Raw genomic sequence first — 20,670 nt, 5'->3', positions numbered from 1 at the left:
AAAATAGACAGTACCAACTTTGCGGATCGAAGATCCGCAAAGTTGGTACCTATAGCGTTATAGACTAACCCATGAATGGACAATTTTTATTTGAAACTATAGACACTCAAGCTCCTCAGAAGCAGATTTTCAAAGTCAAATGCATCAGCCTATGAATTCTGCTGTACTCACACAGCTGATATTGAAAATCCTCATGAATAAATTCGATATTTGATGTTAATAGAAGTTCACAGCAATATATAAGGTATTTTGTATTTGATTTCACATATGCTTCACATTACATAAATCAAGATGTAAAGAAATATTATGGAGAATTCATCAAAATGCAATCATATACTTGAGATTTGGTAGATCATATGCTGCATTGATGGATTTAATCGGGGATAAATGCGGCAATGATACATTGTCAGGTTCGGAATCGAAAACGAAGTGAAATCGCAAAAATGAGAAGCGATTCTTAAATTCACATTCACAATGTTCATATTCTTGATCCGCAAATGATAAAAAATCTGACGGACAAATCTCAAATAAATAGGCTGTCAAAAGTTAGAAGAAATTGAAAGAATTGAAAAGAATTATTCAAACAACAAAGCCGGCTCTGCTACCCTAAATTGAACTCAACTTTATTTGCTAATAGATGCAATATTGAATATAATATTCTCTATAATTTTCCGAATTTTCAAGCTTATGATCGGAATTCTTTCTTATCCCAGCAATTAGATAGAAGTTGATGGCCATTTACTAGAGTAATGCTTCAACTTGCTAAAACAAGAATGAGTGGTATACTGTAGTTATTAAAGAACTGATCAGAATAGGAATTATTCGATAAGTTGTCGATTCAATTAAATTTCTCGTAAATTTATGATTGATATAGAATGCTTGGCTAATGGGTATTTAAAATTCCAAACCCGAAATCCGATAAAAATTACATTTTTATAAAAGTCAGTTTTGTGACATTTTATTCAATTTTTAATTTTCAATAATTTTTTTTTATACCAAATGAGTGGAATGAATTCTTTTACTAGTTTATCACGAGATTCGAGTTCGACTGATGACTTCAGTCTTAATCCTCTGAAAGTTGTTATTTCTGGCGCAACAGCAAAAACATCTGAATCGAAGTCTTCAGAAAACAGCTCATCTGATAATTTAAATTCTTCAAAACGTAGTATAAAGCAATGTTATTCGAGTCAAATCATTATTACTGCTGATGTTCCTAACGATTTATTAAATAATTTAAGGATGACTACAAATTCAACTTCAAGACGCGGAGTTCATAGTGCATCACCTACACCAGAGATGATAAGCAAATCAACGCTTCAAAACGGTTCAGATAAGAATGAATCAAATTTCCAAATCCCAGATCATTCATATCCTAAATCTGTTGGCTTGGTCAACATTGGTAATCACGGCCTTGGAAATTCTGTTGTACCCATCATACCTCCTCCAATCGGTCCGACTGCGCCTCCAAATATGTTAGAGATACCATCAATGTCCCCAAAAGGAGATCAATCTACAGCAAATTCTTCATTTTCACAACAGATGAATGCCAGTAAATCATCCAATTTTAACGACTCCGATGAAAGCAACTCACAAGCATTTGCTGTTGTTATGGCGAACCCCGACTTGTTGTATCCTCGTAAAAACTCTTTGCCTTCAATCCAAACTAAAAATATGAATTCAGATTTAACGAGAATGAACTCCGTTCCGGTTATTCCGACTGTTGGTCCACAACAGAACCCTCCAAGACCGCCGTCCAATCCTAACAAACTTCACATTCCGAAAATTCCAGGAAGAACTCGAGAACTCTCATTTAAAGACTCAATCGATAACAGACTTTCATTACCTACAGCTCCTCCGCAAATTCCAATACCTGACGATTCAAATTGTTCAATTCCAAAAATTCCGACTTTGCCAAAGATCGATGACGCTAATTCTATTACAAACCTTTACTCTCTCCCTGTTGTCTGCAACTTTAACGACAATAAAAATGGAGCTTCTTTCAATTTCAGCCAAAAACAAACTCCGACAACTTTCGATTACGATTTAGGTTCATCTCCACCAAAAATTCCGACTATACCATCGCTTACTATTATACCTCCGAAAGGATCTGGTTCAAAAGTCCCACAAATTCCATCATTACCAATATTACCTCCAAGAGCTAGTGAACCTGGCATTGCATCACTACCCATTGGTCCTTCTGTCCCATCGTTACCAAATATCCCTACTTTGACCCCAATTGACGATAAATCCGTGTCAGGAATCCCACAACTTCCAACAATTGGCAGTCAAGGAATTAATTCGGAGATGCTATTCAGAAGTGCTGTATACAGTTCGAATTCAACTCGTGATTACGATCTTACTGCAGAAAAACTTCAAATTATTCCTCCTTCTGATGCAGTAATTCTTCCTTCACCGGATCCAGTTGTTGATTATCCATTATTCCCCAGCACTCCACCGCCAGGAAGCGAGCCAGAACCAACAAATATTTTATTATCTTCATCATTCGACCAATTTGTTGGATCTTCATGCAAGATGCATCGCCGTACATGGAATGTCTTTGCTGATCGCAGCCGTCCAATTTCCAGGAACGCTCAGCAACTTCAAGTTCCATCTCTCGCAAATGTTCAACAGCAAACATACATGTCATACAATCCATCAACGCAATACCAAGCCCAACAATACCAGCAACAAGCACAACCCCAACAACAGCAAAGTTACGAAAATGTTCCACAATTATTACTAAATTCCATCGGAAATCCAGCACAATTCTCACAAGTTGCTAATGCAAACATCGATTACGTCAGACAAGTCTCTACAGAGCTCATCAGTCAGCTCGCAAAAGCAAGAGACCACGCATCCTTCCAAATTCTCATGCAAATGAACGTTGACCCCAGCAGAAGAGATGCGGCTGGAGTAACACCTCTGCACTACACTTGTTTTTACGGAATGAGTGAAATGGTCGCTGAATTATTAGATAAAGGTGCGAAACCTGACGAAAAAGACAGCAACGGTGCAAGACCAATTGATTACGCTATTTCTAATAATTTTGTGGATATAGGATTCGTTTTTGCTGAAAGAGGAATCATGTTGAATATTGCTCAGGCTCCCGGTTACTATAAGATGGTTTTTGACAAAGCACAGATGAGTGGAAATATGTTAGTTATGGACCATCTCGTTCAATGTGGTTATCGGCCACAATAATTTTTAATTTTTTCTTATTATTTATTATATCTATGGTAAAACTATTAAAGAAACGGTTATTTCTTTATGTAAAATGTATTTCAACTGATTTTTTGTTTAGAATCAAAATTCAAAATTATTTTTATTAAAAAATAGTTTCTGAACCTAATGTCTCCAATTTCTCTTTAGTCTTGATGGTTTGCTAAAAGAGTATGAACTCTTTTCTTGCATCTCCATGAATCCTCTATAACTATTACACAAATAGATAGTGTATCTCGAGTTTAGAAATAGTGTATATGAAATAATTTTAAACAATGATTTCCACCATTTTGATTTACCTATTATAGGAATCCAAGATAAATAGATGAAATTATTTTTGAAATATGCTAATGAAAATTCCTGAAAGGTGTTTTGATTCTATTGTATTTTATTCTATAATGTTGATTTTCCGCTGAATGCTATTAAAAGAAATGGATTATATCAATAAAGATTTAATATACAAACAAAAATATATAAATATTGGGAAGGAATGTTACTTGTTTTGAACAGCTCGTATTCTTTCAAGGATATCGCATAAGAATTCATCACTTTCTGTGATTTGTTTAGGTTTTGGTTCTTGTCTTTGTTGTATCACCTGTTTTTGCTTTTTCTTTGAACTCTTCTTCATAATGCATATCGATCTCAAATGATCAATACTTGTTTTAATGGTTTGGAGTTCACTTGACAAAACTCTTTGTAGAGATTCAGCAGAATCTTGAAATGGCTGATATTGCTGTTTTGCAATTGAAGCATTAATCTTATCAACAGTATTTTGAATCTCACTCATATTATTTTGAGAAGCAAAATTATTATTTTCTAAATACAACTGTCTATAGTTGTTTTGTGCGTTTGTCATTCTAAGTTTCTTCTTCTGGAATAATTCCTCTTCAACATCAAGCTGATGTATTAAAGATTCAACTTCAATTGATCTTAAATTTGGAGATGGTATGGATGCAGAAGCAATATGGTCAAAATATATCTTATAAGACATCATTTTTTCTGATCTTTCAATCTTGAACTCTCCTAATGGCATCTTTAAGTTACTATCAATATTATAATTTGATTTAGTAATAAGTTGATCAAGTTCGTTAACTTTTTCTGGAGATAAAGAAGAAACTGGTGTATTAGACTCTGCAACTTGTAGTATTTTTCGAACTAAAGCTAAATGAGCGTCAATTGATGCATTTATTGAAGTTGCGTTTGATAAAGATGGTCTATGATATTGTTGTAGTTCTTCATTAACAACTTCATTTATTTCGTTCGGCATTCCAAGAACAAAAGCATTAATTGCCGAATCTTCTTCTGCGGTTTGCGACATTTGGTATTTAAACTCTGCAATAAATTCATTCTTAAGAAATTCAATTGATTTTTCTGCATATTTAAGAATGTTCGCTTCTAATTCAATTAACGATTTCGGAGGTTGTTGTTTTTGAACAACTTCTTGAGGTTTAGATGCTGTTGATGTTGGAGGTGGTGAAAGTTGATCCGAATCCAATGAAAAGGCATCAATTTTAACTTTATTTTCATTTGATGCTATTTTTGGTGGCCGTTTTTTCTGCATTTCTTTTTTCCGTTGAGAAGGGAGTGCAAATGGTAATTTGTTTGAATCAGTTGTATCTTGTAATAAGGCGTTCAATAGTTGATCATCATCATCATCACTCATTTTTAAACGTTCGCTCCCTCACATTTTTCATAAAGTCGTAACTTTGATAAATAGCAATGTACTAATGTAAGCCAAGTAAATTTTATCAAAATATATTCATTACCACTAATTTTCGAAAATTTTAATTGAAATCTTTGCATATTTCATTAAAAAATAGCAATGTTAAGCATTTCCTGCATATATAAGATGCAATTTTTTTGCAACCTTAATCAAATATCATCGTGAATCTTATTCAAATATATGTTTGATGTATTATTTTTATTTATTTAGTATGAAACAGTTGAGAAAGTTTGTAGAGGAAAAAATACTTCTTTAGTCATTGTTTGCTGTAAGTGAAAAAGGAAGTTCGACTGCTTCTTTATGATTATTTGCTGCTGAAGTTTGAAGAGCGGTCTTTCCATAATTATCTTTTTCATTGATACTTGAGCGAAATGAAATAATCGGATATGGATTGAACAACAAATATTGCTGAATTGAACAAGCACTTGCTAATATCATTAGTATAAACTAAAAATGATTTGAGATCATTATAAAATCCACAAAGATATAAAAATAATTAAAAATTATATATAAGAAGAGAATAAATGTTTTTTAAAGGTCTAAGAACAAAGAACTCTGGAATGGTAACTGTGTAGCCCTGTCGTCAGCTTTCTCTCCTCCGTCTTCTGCCGGACCAATTGAAGGAGGAGGTCCCATTGGATCGACGCTCATGAACATATCTCCAGTGATTTGTGGTTGTTGTTGAGGCTGTCCAACAGCTCCATGAACAGCGATCATTGCCTTCTTTGGTTCGCTGTTTATCTCTCCAAATACAGCATTTGGATCGAACGAATCCGAGAGTCTGTTTCTTGTTGTTCCAGACCTTCTCCTTGTCGTTGGAGCACCAGCAACATTCAGCTTGAAACCGATCTGTATTGGCTTCTTTGGACCAGTTGGTTTCGGTGCTGCTTCTGTGTTGATTTTGATGTCCATGAGTGGTCCATTCGATTTCGGTTCGTCGTCTTGGAAATAAGCTGACAAAGACAGTTTCGTGATATCTTTTTCTGGATCTTCTTTCGGTTTCTCTTTGATTTCGACGTTTTCGTCTTCGACTTCTTGTTCTTTCTCTTCTTCCTGGGCGACAGAAGCTGAAAGAGTGGCATTCGCAGTTTCTGCTTCGCTGCCAGTGAGAACGTGAACTCTCCTGCCGAAATTGACCAGTTCGTCGAATGATGAAGGGTAAATTTGGACTTCATCCTCCATTGTTCCGATGTAGAGAGTGAAATCTTCTGTGGAATGGACCGGAACCTTGCAAGGAGGTAACGGGAGATTTGGTAATGGGACACGTTCGGAGTTTGGTGATGGTTCTATGCCTAATAATTTGATGCAAGGTAATAATGTTGGATATTTGCCAACAATGGATCGGAGATTGTCCACGGATCTGAGAATGATGTATAATTCCAATAGAGCAGAACCATCATTCATTTTATCGAGACATTGCGCTAATAATTCAAATTGGCCGAACTTTCTTGCGCGTAAAGAAAGGATTTTGAGCTCATCCTCGGTCTTGCAGTACTGTAACAAGTCCTGGAGAAGTCCGAACTTTGCGTAAATGTCGCAAACAAAGCCGTCAATGACTCCTGGAGTGCAATGCTTAAGAGCTGAAACAGCAATTAAAGGAGGAGCGGACTTAAGGAGAAGAGGATCGATTGGATTCTTAGGAACAAAGCGCAAAAATCTGGAAAACATTTCCCTGTCAACATTTGATGGGATATCAGCGATACAGTCTAAGCAAACTGGCCTTTCTTCGCGGATTACGGCTAGTTGTGGAACTGTAGTAACGAAAACCATCTTGTTGGGGTAAACTGCGGCAATTGCGCAAGAATTGTTTGGTAATTTCATCAATTTCCTTCTGTCGCAGCGCATTGATATGGCGAACAATGAGTCATCAACTACTGCAAACAATGTCCAGCCAAACCAAACCATTGATGAAATAACAATATCAAATCTACAAAAATCGCCTGGAGAGAGCATTTCGATTGGTCCTGTGCTCTTGCAGATGAATAACTCATCGCTGGTGCATATTGCTGGCCATCTGATGATCTTTGCCTCCTTTGGCAAATTAAATTCGACAAGATGGTCCTTTCTCCAGACAGCAGCTTCACCGGTCTCTGATTTGTACAAACAGACATCGTCGTTTGCACAAAACATAGTATCGTAACCGTGATTTTCTGGGATTTCATGTTCTTCGGCTTGTTTGAGGCTGATTCCGACCTTCTTGAATACTGTAATAGCTTTGGATGATAATATGTACATGAATCCGTTCCTCGCTGCACAGCAATCGATTCCTGCTTCATCTCTTTGTAATGTACCGGTTACGAAGACCATAATCTTTCTTTCTGGGTGCTCCGCATCACCAGTTTTGTATCTAACAGCGACGATTGATGGTGTATGTGATACTTTCTCGACATTTCCTGATTGTAAGGTTGTGTACTTCGTAATGTCATTTCCGGACGAGTTAAAGCAGAATAGTGTTCCTTGGGATGCGAAATACATGTTGCTGTCGATTGCTGTCGTTTCTTTGTGGAAAGGCATTCCTGGTTGTAAATCGTGAGAAAATGCAAGCGGTGGGTGGGAAACTTCGTAGATATATGTATCCTGTTGTCCGACAACTACAACTGTGCATCCGCGTGAAAAGATCGCAGATGCTGTTAAAACGGAACACTGAGTCTTATTATTATCAGTAGAAAAGACGAATCCGTCTGAGGAAACAGCAACGAGCTCGGAAATATCAACAGGAGCTGTATTATGTGGGGTCTGGATGTTTTTAACGATAGCTATGCCATTTTCGTTCATAATGTGGATTTCTCCGTTCAAGAAGCCAATGGCGATATGGCTGCCGACGTATTTGATGAATGCAAAGCCTGAAAGATGGCTTTCCCATTCTTTTGATCCATCTTTGCAGGAAACGCATAGTAATTTGACTGCAACAGATACGAGGAATTTATTTTCTGTAGGATGGCCGACGACTGCAGTGACTGGGCTTTGATAATCGAGCTGAGCAATCTGACCTTCGGAAAATGGCATGAAATAGACGATATTTGGGTTTGATTTCAATGTGAAGAAAACATTTGTGCCGACAGGAACAAGATTAAATCCGTCTTTCTGGTGTAAAACAATCTCACGGAATTTTTCGCCTGTATACGGGTCAATAACAGTGAGAGACTCGATTTGTGTGACCTTATTCTTAAATGTAAGAGCGATTTTTGTTGTTAGCTCTTGATTAAAGTAACATCCCGTTGGTGCTGACTGAAGGAAATTTTTATACTTGACAAAACCTGTGTGAACATCAATAATTGTCAATACATTTGAGTTAATCTGAAGTAATTCATCCGAAGTGAGAAGATTTGTAAACGGTTGTGAAGGAATGATGTTAATTTGCTTCAGATTCATTTTTTTATTCATGCAAACAGAGCTGTTCAATTATAAATTTTATATCTACTGATGTCAAGGAATCTGAGAATTTATTGATGTAAATATGTTTAAAATGATGAAATGGATCCGTTCACCAATTATTAGGCTCGATTTCATCGTAATTTTATGATTTTTCCTCCCTTTCAATGGAATTGAAAGAACTTTGGAGGAATACATATATATAACACTACATTGAAATTGGTCTACTAAAAAGATCTATTATTGTATACAAATATCAACAAGGAGAAAGAATTCAATTATCAAATATATAAAGTTTTATTTTTTGATTCTATGAACAAAATGAAAATAAAGCATAACAAAATCAATTTAAAGGAGCATTTGAACGAATGATGACATGTCCATCTTGATCGTGGATCTTTGAAAAGCTTTCTCTGATTGCCTCCTTTACGTTTGTTGGTATGTTAGACTGTTGGACGCGTGCCCATTGTCTTTGGAGGCGATCAACACAACGTTGATTCGTTAAACGATCTTTATTTCCTCTGATTACATCTTCGATCTGCTGATCGAAGTATTCATCACCAGAATAACCATCATTGCCATACATGTTGCCTGCACGACTCTTGTTGCGCAAGTTTTCCTTATCATTGAGTTGTCTGATTATATTCTTCTTGTTCTCTTCTGACATTGGTCTTCCAGGCTGTGTGCTGAGAATGGCGTTAATGACACGGAAAGACATAATATGACTTGCATTTGTTCCATCTTCTTTTGATCCATACTTTGTGCGACCAAGATCTGAACGTTCAATCTCCTTTGGTGACTTATGACCTACCGAGGAATTCATTTCGGATTTGACTTCAACTGGTTTCGTTTCGCTTTTAACGTTTGTCGATGATTCTGATTTCAAATTTGATGAAGAATACATATTTCCTCTGTTATCACAATATCCGCTTGCACATGCAGCCTTAGATGAGGAATATCTCATATCAAGACCGCCATCTTGACGATAATGATATCCGCTTGATGATGAACTCGAGATTGATGGTGAGCATGAATATGAATAAGAAGAATTAGAAAAATCTCTACTGTTGCAAAGTCCCATAGAGCAAGCAGCTTTTGATGAAGAGTATCTCATATCAAAGCCTCCGTCTGCACGATAATGGTATTCGCTCATTATCAAAAATGATTAATTCAAAATTTTGTCTAAAAGACTGTTGAGTTATCACATCACAAATGATTTAATAATAAACATGTTTTTATATTGTATTTAATATAACATATAGGCATTTACTAATTTCTACTATTCTCATAAAGTTTATCTATTGGAGTCAAAATTTTTTACATCATTTTGCTCTCAAATTTGAAAATTTACTATATTTCAATAACGAATCAATAGTCCGATAAGGTTAGTCCGAATCATATAAAAATTATTTGATGATATTTGCGCCAAGTGAGATAAGTAGTTCAGCTGTTTCTTTACTATTATGTTTTGCTGCATAAAAAAGAAGTGTTTCTCCATAATATTTTTCATTGATATTTGCACCATGTGATAGGAAATAATCGCAGAGAGATGAAATATTAAACATCCCCGAATGAACAAAGCATTTGTTAATATCATTAGTTTTATCGAAATAAACTAAAAATGATTCAAGTTCTTATATTTTCCGCAATCATTTAAGATGATTTTTAATATTGAATTCATTCATCAAGAATATAACAAAATCAATGTTGTGAGAAATAATTGCATATTCCATGTATTCTTCATCTGGTTTTTGACTTATCTGATGACTTTATATAATAATTATTATACGGAATGAAGTTTAAAATATCTATGATAATATCATGAGGATGGTATATCATTGAGTCAATCAATTCTGTTTTGATAATTTTGTAAATTGAGTTTAATTCTTCTTCTTTTTCGGTTTTAAGCTGATATAATGCATTGTATGAATCTTCTATATAGTATTTGCATATACTTCACACTTCGATGAATTTATTTGGATTAAAAATTTTAAGAAGGACATATTTGCGTTTTACAATATAAAATATTCATTAAATTCATTAAAAAACACTATGTTATGCGTGTGGAGAACGATCTCCACAAAAGATTCCATATTATTTTTGAAATTTGATTAAGGGTGCACTTACGCCCCTATGACACGGCCTTCAATTCAAATGTTTAAGGTTAATTTTCAATGACGCTTCACGCCAGTTGTCAAAAATTTGAATTAATGTCAATTGGGCGTAAGTGCAGCCTTAAGGCTATATAGATAAAATAACATACTAACAATGGAAATGTCGAAAACAACACAATTTTCATACAGAAACTTATATGAAAATATATAAGATTAAGGAAATTGATTCAAGGAGTAATAATGAAAATATAGATTATATTAGTTGATCCTGTGTCATGTGTGTGCGATAATGAGTGACTTATGAGTAAGAATTTATTGTTAATTTAACAAAATAATAAGCTGAGCTGGATCTGAGTTAAAATGAATTTTAAACGATTTAGTAATTATATTACTAAAAGTTATGATTAACTGCGTTAGGTTAATGTTTAATATCAAAAACATTTTCTTTTATTTTAAAATTGTCATTGATTTTATTGAACATTGGCAGCTTTTTCGATGAAGCGTAATGAAAATTTTTACCGTTGGCTATTATTGATGAATAAAGAATTTCCAAGAGATATGTACACTCACAACATGAAAAAGATGTTACATTACAATTTTATGAAGAGTATCAAATACTAAATATAATATCAATTCAAATTTATAAATAAAAATCTATAAAATTCAATAAATCGCAACTTCGATATTAAATATATGTTTTAAACTGATTTTTAAGATCAATGGAATAAGTTATGTAGATCAATCATAGATTGTTATGAAAAAATTTAGGATGAAAGTATTGTATATTATAACATGTACTACTTCGTTAAGTCATATTTCATTAATTATATCATAAAAAAGTGGGGAAAATTGAGATCTAATACCTTCTCAATTTTTAAGAGAATGCTTTCAAAATTTTAAAATCTCAATTGTCAAGTGCCCACGTAATTGTTGATCAGCATTGATCAAAATTAAATAATTTTCTGTTTTTACAATGAATTCAATCATCGAAAAAATTGAATAATGTAAAATTTTCTATGTTAAAATTGGCAAATGGTAATCATATTAAAATTGGCAAATGGTAATTATATTATAAATTTGTCATTGAGATTTCAGAAGATTTCGATATTTGAAGTTTTTATAGAAAAAGAGATCACTTCATTTCTAGATAATGAGCTTGAAGAACGCCAAGGTCCTCATCATCAACGCTGGTTTCCATTGCCCACCGATGGCTAATGGCAGATTGAACGAAACCCTTGCTTTGGAGGCAGAAAAGTATTTCCAGCAAAAGGGACACGAAACAAAGATCACACATATGGAGAAAGGCTATAAGATCGATGAAGAAGTTGTAAAGCTTGATTGGGCTGATGTTATCTTTTTCCAGACACCAACTTGGTGGCTTGGTCTTCCAAATCCAGCGAAGAAGTACATCGATGAAGTTCTCAATGCTTACATGGGCATTCAAAACAAAAAGGCTGGCAAGAAGTTTATGATTTCTGCTACATTCGGTGCTTTAGAAGAGACACTCTACGATAAGAATTCCTGCTACGAAGGAAAGGGACCAGAAGCCATTTGGTTCCCATTATATGTCGGTTTCAAGTACATTGGCATCGATAAGCTTCCAATGGTTTCATTCTACAACGCATTTGCTCAAGATTTCTCAATTGATAATCAAGTTAAGAGATTACATGCTCACCTTGACAAGGTTTTTGTCTAAATCATACTACTATAGAGTAAATAAATTGCTTTTAAGTTAAAATTAATTTTTTATTTTCAATAAAAATGAAATTTATTAGAATAAAAACAAATCCTGCGACATTTTAAAAATAATCTAGTAACATAGCAATCATTTTCAAAGAAATAATTTTCAAATTTTTTGATAAAGACATAATACAATGTTTTTATTAGGATGTGATAGATATGGAATGAAAGTATTTCGTTTGGTCAAGAAAAATAGTGATTTTTTATAAAAAAATTTCATGAATTATTTATTTTCATAGAGAAATCAAAAAAAAATAAATATATAAAAAAATAATAAATAAAAAATAAGTTAATTGACAACGAATTGGTTTTCAGCAGGTGATACTAAGTAAGTCATCTGGTTACCCTTGCCCTTGAGGTAGATTTCACCTCTTTCTTCGATATGGAACTTTCCTTCTCCAGCGACAATTTCGTAAGTTCCCTTTGAAATCTGAACATTTCCAGGGATATCTGTTGATTGCAATCTAGCAGCTACGTTGATTGTATCACCAATGATATCGAACAAAGGCTTATCAGTACCCAAAACACCTGCAATGATAGGACCACCGGAGTTAACACCAATTCTTACCATCAAAGAAGCGTTCAATTGTTCATTGAGTTCTTCAATTGCATCCAAAACTCTCAAACCGAACGTAATTGTCTGAATTGCGTGTGATTTCGGAGGTTCATCAGGAGAGAACAAACCAGCGGCAGCCATATAGTCATCACCAATCAGTTTGATCTTAGTGATCAATGGCAAATCAGCCAAGATCTTATCATAAGCTGTGAAGACAGCATTCAAGTTACTCATGCATTGTTGAGCAGACAAAGTTGCCATGTAAGTTGAGAACTGGCAAATATCGATGAAAATGACAGAAGCGGAAGGAACGACCATTGTAATATCTTTTTCACCTTTGTTAATTCTTCTAATGATATCAGGAGGAAGAATCTTAAGAAGCAAATCATCAGATTTCTTCTTAGCAACTTCTACAGCTTCCTTTTGTCTCATTTCTTCTGTCTGATCCTTGCACATGACAGCGAAGAAATCAGCGTTTCTGTGGTTACTTGAGAAGCCAAGCAATGTTGCTTTGAGAGGAACTTTGACGCCATCATCTCTTACGCCTTCCAATTGTGACTCGAAAACTAAACCGCACTGACCACTCTGCATCAACTGAAGTGTGTAGTAGAACTGTTGGTTCTTTGGTGATTGTGGTAAAACCATTTGACAGTTCTGACCTAACAACTGTTCAGGAGTGAAGTGGAAGATTGTTGTTGCTGCTGGGTTGAGTTTTTCTATGATGCAATCTGTGTTGATTAAAAGCATTGCATCAGGAGATGTATGGAATACAGCGTGAGCAGCTGAAGAGATCTGGTTCTGGCTCTGGTCCTTGTTGATCAAGAAAGCTGTTGCATTCTGGTTCTGAACGAAATGGATTGGATTCAATCTAAGAATGATTGAATTGTATGCGTTGTAAATTTCTCTGATATGAGAAACAGTTGCAACTTCAACAAAGAAAGCAATGATAGAGAACAACAAACAAACAACAAATACAATATAAACAATAGTCTTATATTGACTGATCAAGCTATCAAATGTATCAAAGTATGTATTGATAAACTTGTCGAATTCAGGTAATAATCTTCCATTTAATATATTACCAAATGTATACATTGCTTCTGTATCAAATTGATAAGGAGCATCTGAAGCCTTTTCCTGGTTAGAGTAATAAATCTCATCATGAATTGCGAAATAGTAGTTGAGCAATCTATCAAAGCTCAAGCACTTGTAGTAGTTGAGAACATACTGTGATCCTGGCTCAAATGTGCACTGTGGATCGAATCTCGCTGAATCAATTGTACTCGAGAAATCAAGGGCAGAAACATAATCTTTAGATCCTAAATCCAAAAGTTCTCTGATAAGAGTAATTCTGTTATGTACCCTCGTTAAAACTCCTTTCTGTGTAGCAGTTGCATTCGTTGAATCAAAGAATCCTTGTGTAAATGGAGCATAAGCTCCTAATCCTGGAGCCAATTTACCCTTTTGTTTCATCAATGACAATGAATAAAATTCTTGTGAACAAGCTAAAGAAACCACTGAGTTTCTCATCACCATGTAGAGATTGATTTGGTTGATGTAGTTCTTTGCTTTGCTGTTCAATACTTGGGCTTCTATTGACACGAAAATGACCAAAGCAATGAAAATAATTGCATTGCAAATGTTAATAACATAAGGAGGAACAGATAATGTAGATGAAGAAGTAACAGCAGCGTTTACACCTTTCTTCTTTGATGATTGATTTCCTACGACACTTCTTTGTATTCTTTGAGATGCTTCTTCGCATGCTTCCGTTGGCATTGTCAACATCATGTTTGTCATTGCTTTGAGTTCTGAACTTAAAGCTGCTGACAAATAAACAATTGTTGGCATAGTGAAAAGTAATACAATGAAAGGAGTAAAAGCAATAAAGAAATTAGTTGTTGTTGATACAGAATCTGACTCTTCTTCTTCCTCTTCACCTGCTTCAGCTTCTTCGTTATAATCATCATAGTTTTCATCATCTGTTGCATTTGGTAATGGATCTTCATTCAAGTATTCAACCTTGAAATTATTGTAATAAGTATACAAATAAGGATTTGCTGTTGAATTGGCAATATACTTAGAAATAGTATTATAACGACTTGATATATTCTTCGCCAAAGTGTCAAAACCATCTTGAACGAAAACATAATAGTTAAACATTTCACAGAATTCTCTTGAATCCAAAATAGCCTTTGCTGCATCTGGAGCACTTAATCCTTGTGTCAAAGCAGAAATTGAACCAGATCTAATCATGAAAATTCTCATGACAGAATCCATTGTATAACTAGTATTGGTTGTATAGCTAGCAAGCCATCCTTCTAATGTAGGAGTGAATTTTGTCCATGTACATGTTGCTTCATAAAATGTATCCACTGTCAATAATTCAGCAATTTCTTGTTCTTTTTGTGTTGGAATATCTGAGAGATATAATCCTTTGGAGAATTCATCTAAATAATTGTTTGCAACATATGTTAAATTAGATATTGTATAATTGAAGTTGTCAAGACTTGGTTTTGTGTAATAATTCAATTTAGACATGTTTGAACCAAGAAATTCTTCAATTCTTGTTTTGTTCAAGTCTTTATATGAACTTGCCAAATACCAATATATTTGTTCGCCAATCATTGATGAAACACTCTCGAAATTGTTCAAGTTCTTCAAGTGCTTTGTAAGTGCAATGTCTTCATCAAATAATGGTAAAACATATACAAGGAAAATGATGATGTAAACTATTGAAAATATTAACCTTAAACCTGATGTGACCATTGTTTTTGTCACAGCTGAAGATTTGATAGATCTGACAGCCTGTTCGAAAGCCAATCTCAACTGAACTCTTGGCAATGCTTTCTCACCTTCCTGCAAATCGATAACAGTTGAGTCACTGTCGTCATTTGAAGAATTCTGTGTAGAAGCATTTGATTTAGATGTCGAAGTAACAGAAGCAGAAGCTGTTGATTCTTCGCCATTCTGTTCTTTGACGAATCTAGAAATGACTCTATCCATCTTGATGTCGCCGTGGATACCAACAAGACCTTTCTTAAGATAGAATTGATAGCATCTGACAAATGTCTTGAAAAGTTGGTCACTTTCGCGCATTTTGCCACTTTCTATCATCAATGCTTTATGGTACCAATGCAATCCTTCTTTGAATTGGCAGACACCTTCAATAAGGAAGCGAGAATACTCTGTTGCAAATCTCGCGTTGTTTGGATATTTGTCAATAACTTCGGACCACGATGCATCGGCCTTCTGACGAATCTGCATGGCCCTCTTGTAGAAGTCATGCTTGATTTCGTTATGTGGTCGGGCCGCGTTGATCCAGAAACGTGTGTTTTCTGTAATCAAAGCATCTGTTATGGTTCTGACACGGGCAAGGTCGGCGTTGGCTTCACGGGAAGCGGAGGACTGACGGAATACGTGAACTCTGTGCAACTGGAACCTCATTATGCGCTGGAGATGTGTTGGATTGACCATCTTATTAATGCGAGTAATGAGATTGTGCATAACGAGTTGCTCATTGGGGAAGAATGATGCAAACCAGGTCATTACTATAAGAAGCTCGTTGTCTTCGGGGAATTTCTCAAGAAGCCATTTAATTAATGAGAAATCAAGGAAGAGAGGGGAGCCTTCTTCAAGGCCAATGATAAGATATGAAAAAGCTTTGTTGAATGTCCTGATTTTGAGAGTTTCGAAATATTCGAATTTTTCTTGTTCCGTAATTTTTTCTGGATTTTCGAAGTTCTGGTATGAAAGATTCTTAACGATTCTTTTCTTTCTCCAAATATTGAGAGGAAGGAACACGCAAATTAAGCAGAAGTATATCGCTGCGGGAACTCCGTAAATTACCCAGTTTGAAAGGTTAAACCAGATACGGAATGTTGAGATTATGCTACCAGCAGCAGTTGCTACGCCGAATGCCATGAACATTGCTGTGAATAATAAATCTTTAAGTTGTAAAGACCAGCCACATGTAAATGTAAGGAAGCAGCCACCAAGAAGAAGAACGTGTGGGAGAATTCTATGCCATTGCTTGAATCTCTTGAGATACTGACCTGTTCCTAAGCCAAGGCCGTAGACATAGAGAACGCGCATCATACGCCTGGGGTTCCAAAGGAATATGTTACTCTGAGAGATGAATGGAGACATCATGATTGGAATTGTAAGGAATTCTACCATCGTGAAGTAAATGATGTTTGAAACGAGAGCAAGGGCAAAGTAGAAGATATGCATTGAAGTTGTTTCATAAGCTAAGTCTGATAATGTTGCAAGCAAATAACATGGATGAATAGCAGTGAAATAAAGGATAAATTCACCGTAAACGTATTTCAAGAGTATCATACTTGCCTTGTTGAATTCAAATGAAACTCTGTAAATGCCATAAATACCTAAAAAGATTAATCCTAAAACTATATCGAGAATACCAATAACTACGTATGGAATAACGTAGGTATCAGGGTCGCCTGAAATGCCGCAGAATGCAATTTTGTTGCAAATTTCGATGCCTCTAAGACCTCCTGCATGAAGAAAATCGAAGAAACAGCCGAAAAACATTTGGAAGATGACAAGTCCTGATACTAAAAAGTTGACGAAGAGACTGTCGAGGTAAGTTCTGTTTGTTTCGGCAATGTATGGATATAAAAAGTTATCATAAAATTTAAAATTTGAAGCTGAGACCTGACCGTTTGCAGCAAGTTCAGCAGCCCAAATAGAGCTTCTCATCGATGACCGAGAAAGGCCACTGAGCTGAGAGCCTTGATTCTGCGAACGTTCAGACATTTTTAAATTTTTTTTTTAAATGGAAGAACGTTTTTTATTTAAAATCACTGAAATATTGATTGTAACATAATCCCAATAAAATTCTTCTCAAAACCTTCGCTCTCTCAAAAGATGCTAAAAATTGAATTGAAATTTAATTTACAAGATTTTAGCGGTAAAAATCTTTTTATATGCGGAATTCAGTCATTTATGACATTTTTTGAGTGATTCTACTACAACATGAAATATAAACTTATACTAATTATCCGATTGGGTTAATAATTGTTTTGATTAACTGTGTGAAACAATAAAATGTCTAAAATAAGGATATCCAGCATGGACTCAGCTTAAAGCTGGTGAATTTGTGTGTTGAGGAATTAATGAATCTGAAGAAAACAATAGAAAAGGAAGATAATTATAATAATAAAAAATCAAAGAAAAGAAAATAAAGTGCTTTGAGGTATGATACTGCATGTAATGATGCATTAGATATAAGTGTTTTCTTATGAGCTCCAAATTTCAAGTGATAATGGATTCTATTTACTAACCTAAAACTACAGACGTATTTGTAAGAAGATAAAATATAAAAATGGGGATAAATTAAATGCCTAAACTTTTTGGTGCTTATAATACGATTGCTAAAACCAAATGTTATAGATGAAGGAAGAAATTGATGAAAATATTTGGTATTTCTCCTTCTGAAGTTAATTCAAATTCTTTGTAGTTAAGAATCTTCTTATAATTACCGTACATGGGAGAGAAGAATTAAATGACGTGAAAAATAATTTAATTCTCTATAAGGGAAAAGATTATCTGCTTAGAATTATGCTTGAAGCCAAAATGTTGACGAGAATTGATGAAATATTTTAAAATTTCCATCACTTTGTAAACTATTCAAAAATTCAGAAATTTTTGCCAAAATTCAAAATTCAAAATGGCATCATTTTTTCAAGATATTGATGATTACAAGCAGTTCAACATCATTAAATCATTCAATATCAAAAATCCCTTTCCTTTTTTTCTTTTTCTCCATCATGATAAGATAAATTGCGACAAATTAGATGAATTTATCATACACGAAACGATAAACAAGTTCATTTTGAAGATCCCTTCTCTTCAGTTTTTGTTAACAACTAGCGTAGTTGGAATTAAATTCGAAAATTGCTTAAAAGAATGGAAAGAAATATTCGATTTAGAAGATAATTTTAAAAAGCCGACGTATATTACTCCAATGCATGATTTTGGTATTCTTACGATCAATGAATTGTATTCTTTGCATTGTCTTGCATATTCAAATGATATTCAAATTTGTTTTGTCTTTTCTATCAACGGAGCAATATACTGTCAACCTATTGGTGTTCTAAATACAAATAATAGGATCCTAATCTCTTGTTTTCACAAAAAAATTGAAAAATTAGTTGATATCAATGAAATAAACTATGCATTAATGAAATCAATACCAGAACCACAAAATAGAATTGAATTACCTGTTTTTTCTACAATTGTTCCAAAATATCGTGCGAATGAATATGTCAAATACATTTTTCTTCGATGGAGACTAAGTACCTCAAAAGATTCAGAAGTTTTTATTCAAGATCGAGGTTTTTTCAAGCATTTGACGAAGTATATTGAAAATGATAAAAATAGAAATGAAATTTTAAATAAAGTTCCATTGTATTTGAAGGGAACTTCACTAGAAACAGGAAATGAAGTGTATGTAACAAATGATGAACCTTTTATTGAAGAAAAAGATGAATCAAAATATAATCAGACAAAACGACTTTTAAACGAACTGCAACTTGCTGAAAATGCAGAATTAGTTAATGATAAACTAGTTGAATGTAAGAAAACTTGTATATTTGAAATTGAAAATGAAATTACAAATGAAACAGATTTATATTCAAAAAATGTTATATTAGAAATTGATAGAAGCAGAAAATCACAAATACAAAGCGCTAGCTTCATTACACTAAATGATTTACTCTATACTTCATTAGATGAAAAAGAATATTCTTTATTTAAAACAAAAGAAGGTAAAACTATTGCTGTTTATATAGAAAAAGAAGAAATTGAAGATGAGAACGAACTTTATAATGGAGTTGAAGATAAAAATGAGAACGAATATGATGAAAATGATAATAAAGACAATGAATATAGTTATGATAATTATGAAAATGAATATGATGATAATGAAAATGAATATGATAATGATGATTATGAAGAAGATGAAAATGAATATGATAATGATTATGATGAAGAAGATGAGGTTTCGTATAAAGATGCTAAAAAAGAGAAAGATGTTGAAGTTGTTTTGAAAGCGTTGGAAGTCTCTGATGTGCAGATTAATTTCAAATGTTTGGCGAAGTTTTGTTACAAACATGTTTTTTATTCATCAACAATATCAAAAGAAATTAGTTCTTTTTCAAATGTTTTTATTTCAGCAAAGAAGTATTTTGGGTTTGCTTATGAAGCATTGATGTCTAATAAGACTGATAACAAAGCAATTTTGATTGGTTCTGATTCTAATAGCTATGAAAAGATGATTGAACAAGTTGATAAATCATTCAAAACATCATTTTCTAATATTCAAAATTTAGGAATATTTTCTCAAATAATTAATGGAAAGAATGTAATTTGTGTATGTGAACCTGTTAATAATGTCATTCATCTAATAAATGCTGTTGACATGATCAAAGATAAATCAAATAAATTCTGTTTCATCTTCACTTCCAAAGTTGAAGAAAAATTATCGGAATTTATCTTGTTTAATCCAAGTGAAGAAACTTTAATAGATGACAAATACTCAGTAGAATTTGATATGGTTGCGAAAGTATTAGCTTACTACGCAACTTTTGTTCGCTTTTCTTTTCTTAATTTTGAAATTTGTTGTTATTTAAGAAATTTGTTAGATACATAGATTGTTGTTTATAAATGTATTGTATGTAGATATTGTACGTTAATCATAGACATGAATATTTTCAATAATTTATAGAAAAATTAAATATAGTTTTAACAATAGCTAATCTATAGCAATAAGAATATGATTTGATTGATATATAAAAGTTAGAAAAGTCAAATTCATTGATAAATTTTAATATAATGAGTGAGATAATCATAACTCAAAATTATTAATTATGGTGTTTAGTGATTATAAGTTATTATTAAATAAATATTGATAATTTTGAGAA

At 33.7% G+C, this 20,670-nt stretch overlaps 9 protein-coding genes across 9 annotated transcripts, besides 1 other annotated feature; 3 read left to right on the top strand and 6 right to left on the bottom strand.

The window, feature by feature from the left end:
• Window positions 1–984: 984 nt before the first annotated feature.
• TVAGG3_0565270 (ankyrin repeat domain-containing protein 61 family) lies at window positions 985–3,274 on the top strand (the record flags this gene model as incomplete). Its single annotated transcript, XM_001581801.2, has 1 exon — window positions 1,000–3,201. The coding sequence occupies one exon, from the start codon at window positions 1,000–1,002 to the stop codon at window positions 3,199–3,201; it is 2,202 nt and encodes a 733-aa protein (XP_001581851.1).
• Window positions 3,275–3,702: 428 nt separating this feature from the next.
• Window positions 3,703–4,882, bottom strand: TVAGG3_0565260 (uncharacterized protein; the record flags this gene model as incomplete). The annotated part of the gene is made up of 1 exon (XM_001581802.1): window positions 3,713–4,882. The coding sequence occupies one exon, from the start codon at window positions 4,880–4,882 to the stop codon at window positions 3,713–3,715; it is 1,170 nt and encodes a 389-aa protein (XP_001581852.1).
• Window positions 4,883–5,194: 312 nt separating this feature from the next.
• Window positions 5,195–5,380, bottom strand: TVAGG3_0565250 (Ankyrin repeat family; the record flags this gene model as incomplete). Its single annotated transcript, XM_001581803.1, has 1 exon — window positions 5,195–5,380. One exon carries the CDS (start codon window positions 5,378–5,380, stop codon window positions 5,195–5,197), a length of 186 nt encoding a protein of 61 aa, XP_001581853.1.
• Window positions 5,381–5,471: 91 nt separating this feature from the next.
• Window positions 5,472–8,322, bottom strand: TVAGG3_0565240 (quinoprotein alcohol dehydrogenase-like family; the record flags this gene model as incomplete). The annotated part of the gene is made up of 1 exon (XM_001581804.1): window positions 5,474–8,314. The coding sequence occupies one exon, from the start codon at window positions 8,312–8,314 to the stop codon at window positions 5,474–5,476; it is 2,841 nt and encodes a 946-aa protein (XP_001581854.1).
• A 335-nt stretch (window positions 8,323–8,657) lies between these two features.
• On the bottom strand, window positions 8,658–9,467 carry TVAGG3_0565230 (uncharacterized protein; the record flags this gene model as incomplete). Its single annotated transcript, XM_001581805.1, has 1 exon — window positions 8,658–9,467. One exon carries the CDS (start codon window positions 9,465–9,467, stop codon window positions 8,658–8,660), a length of 810 nt encoding a protein of 269 aa, XP_001581855.1.
• A 253-nt stretch (window positions 9,468–9,720) lies between these two features.
• On the bottom strand, window positions 9,721–9,879 carry TVAGG3_0565220 (protein ubiquitination; the record flags this gene model as incomplete). Its single annotated transcript, XM_001581806.1, has 1 exon — window positions 9,721–9,879. The coding sequence occupies one exon, from the start codon at window positions 9,877–9,879 to the stop codon at window positions 9,721–9,723; it is 159 nt and encodes a 52-aa protein (XP_001581856.1).
• A 547-nt stretch (window positions 9,880–10,426) lies between these two features.
• Window positions 10,427–10,553: a mobile genetic element.
• A 999-nt stretch (window positions 10,554–11,552) lies between these two features.
• TVAGG3_0565200 (flavodoxin-like fold) lies at window positions 11,553–12,141 on the top strand (the record flags this gene model as incomplete). The annotated part of the gene is made up of 1 exon (XM_001581807.1): window positions 11,579–12,124. The coding sequence occupies one exon, from the start codon at window positions 11,579–11,581 to the stop codon at window positions 12,122–12,124; it is 546 nt and encodes a 181-aa protein (XP_001581857.1).
• Window positions 12,142–12,457: 316 nt separating this feature from the next.
• Window positions 12,458–17,503, bottom strand: TVAGG3_0565190 (adenylate cyclase protein; the record flags this gene model as incomplete). Its single annotated transcript, XM_001581808.1, has 1 exon — window positions 12,458–17,503. The coding sequence occupies one exon, from the start codon at window positions 17,501–17,503 to the stop codon at window positions 12,458–12,460; it is 5,046 nt and encodes a 1,681-aa protein (XP_001581858.1).
• Window positions 17,504–18,399: 896 nt separating this feature from the next.
• Window positions 18,400–20,584, top strand: TVAGG3_0565180 (uncharacterized protein; the record flags this gene model as incomplete). The annotated part of the gene is made up of 1 exon (XM_001581809.2): window positions 18,417–20,399. The coding sequence occupies one exon, from the start codon at window positions 18,417–18,419 to the stop codon at window positions 20,397–20,399; it is 1,983 nt and encodes a 660-aa protein (XP_001581859.1).
• Between the last annotated feature and the right edge of the window lie 86 nt (window positions 20,585–20,670).

This window comes from Trichomonas vaginalis, chromosome II, assembly GCF_026262505.1.
Source record: "Trichomonas vaginalis G3 chromosome II, whole genome shotgun sequence".
NCBI lineage: Eukaryota > Parabasalia > Trichomonadida > Trichomonadidae > Trichomonas > Trichomonas vaginalis.
Note: the sequence above shows the minus strand (reverse complement) of the source record. Positions and strands in the feature narration are given on the sequence as shown.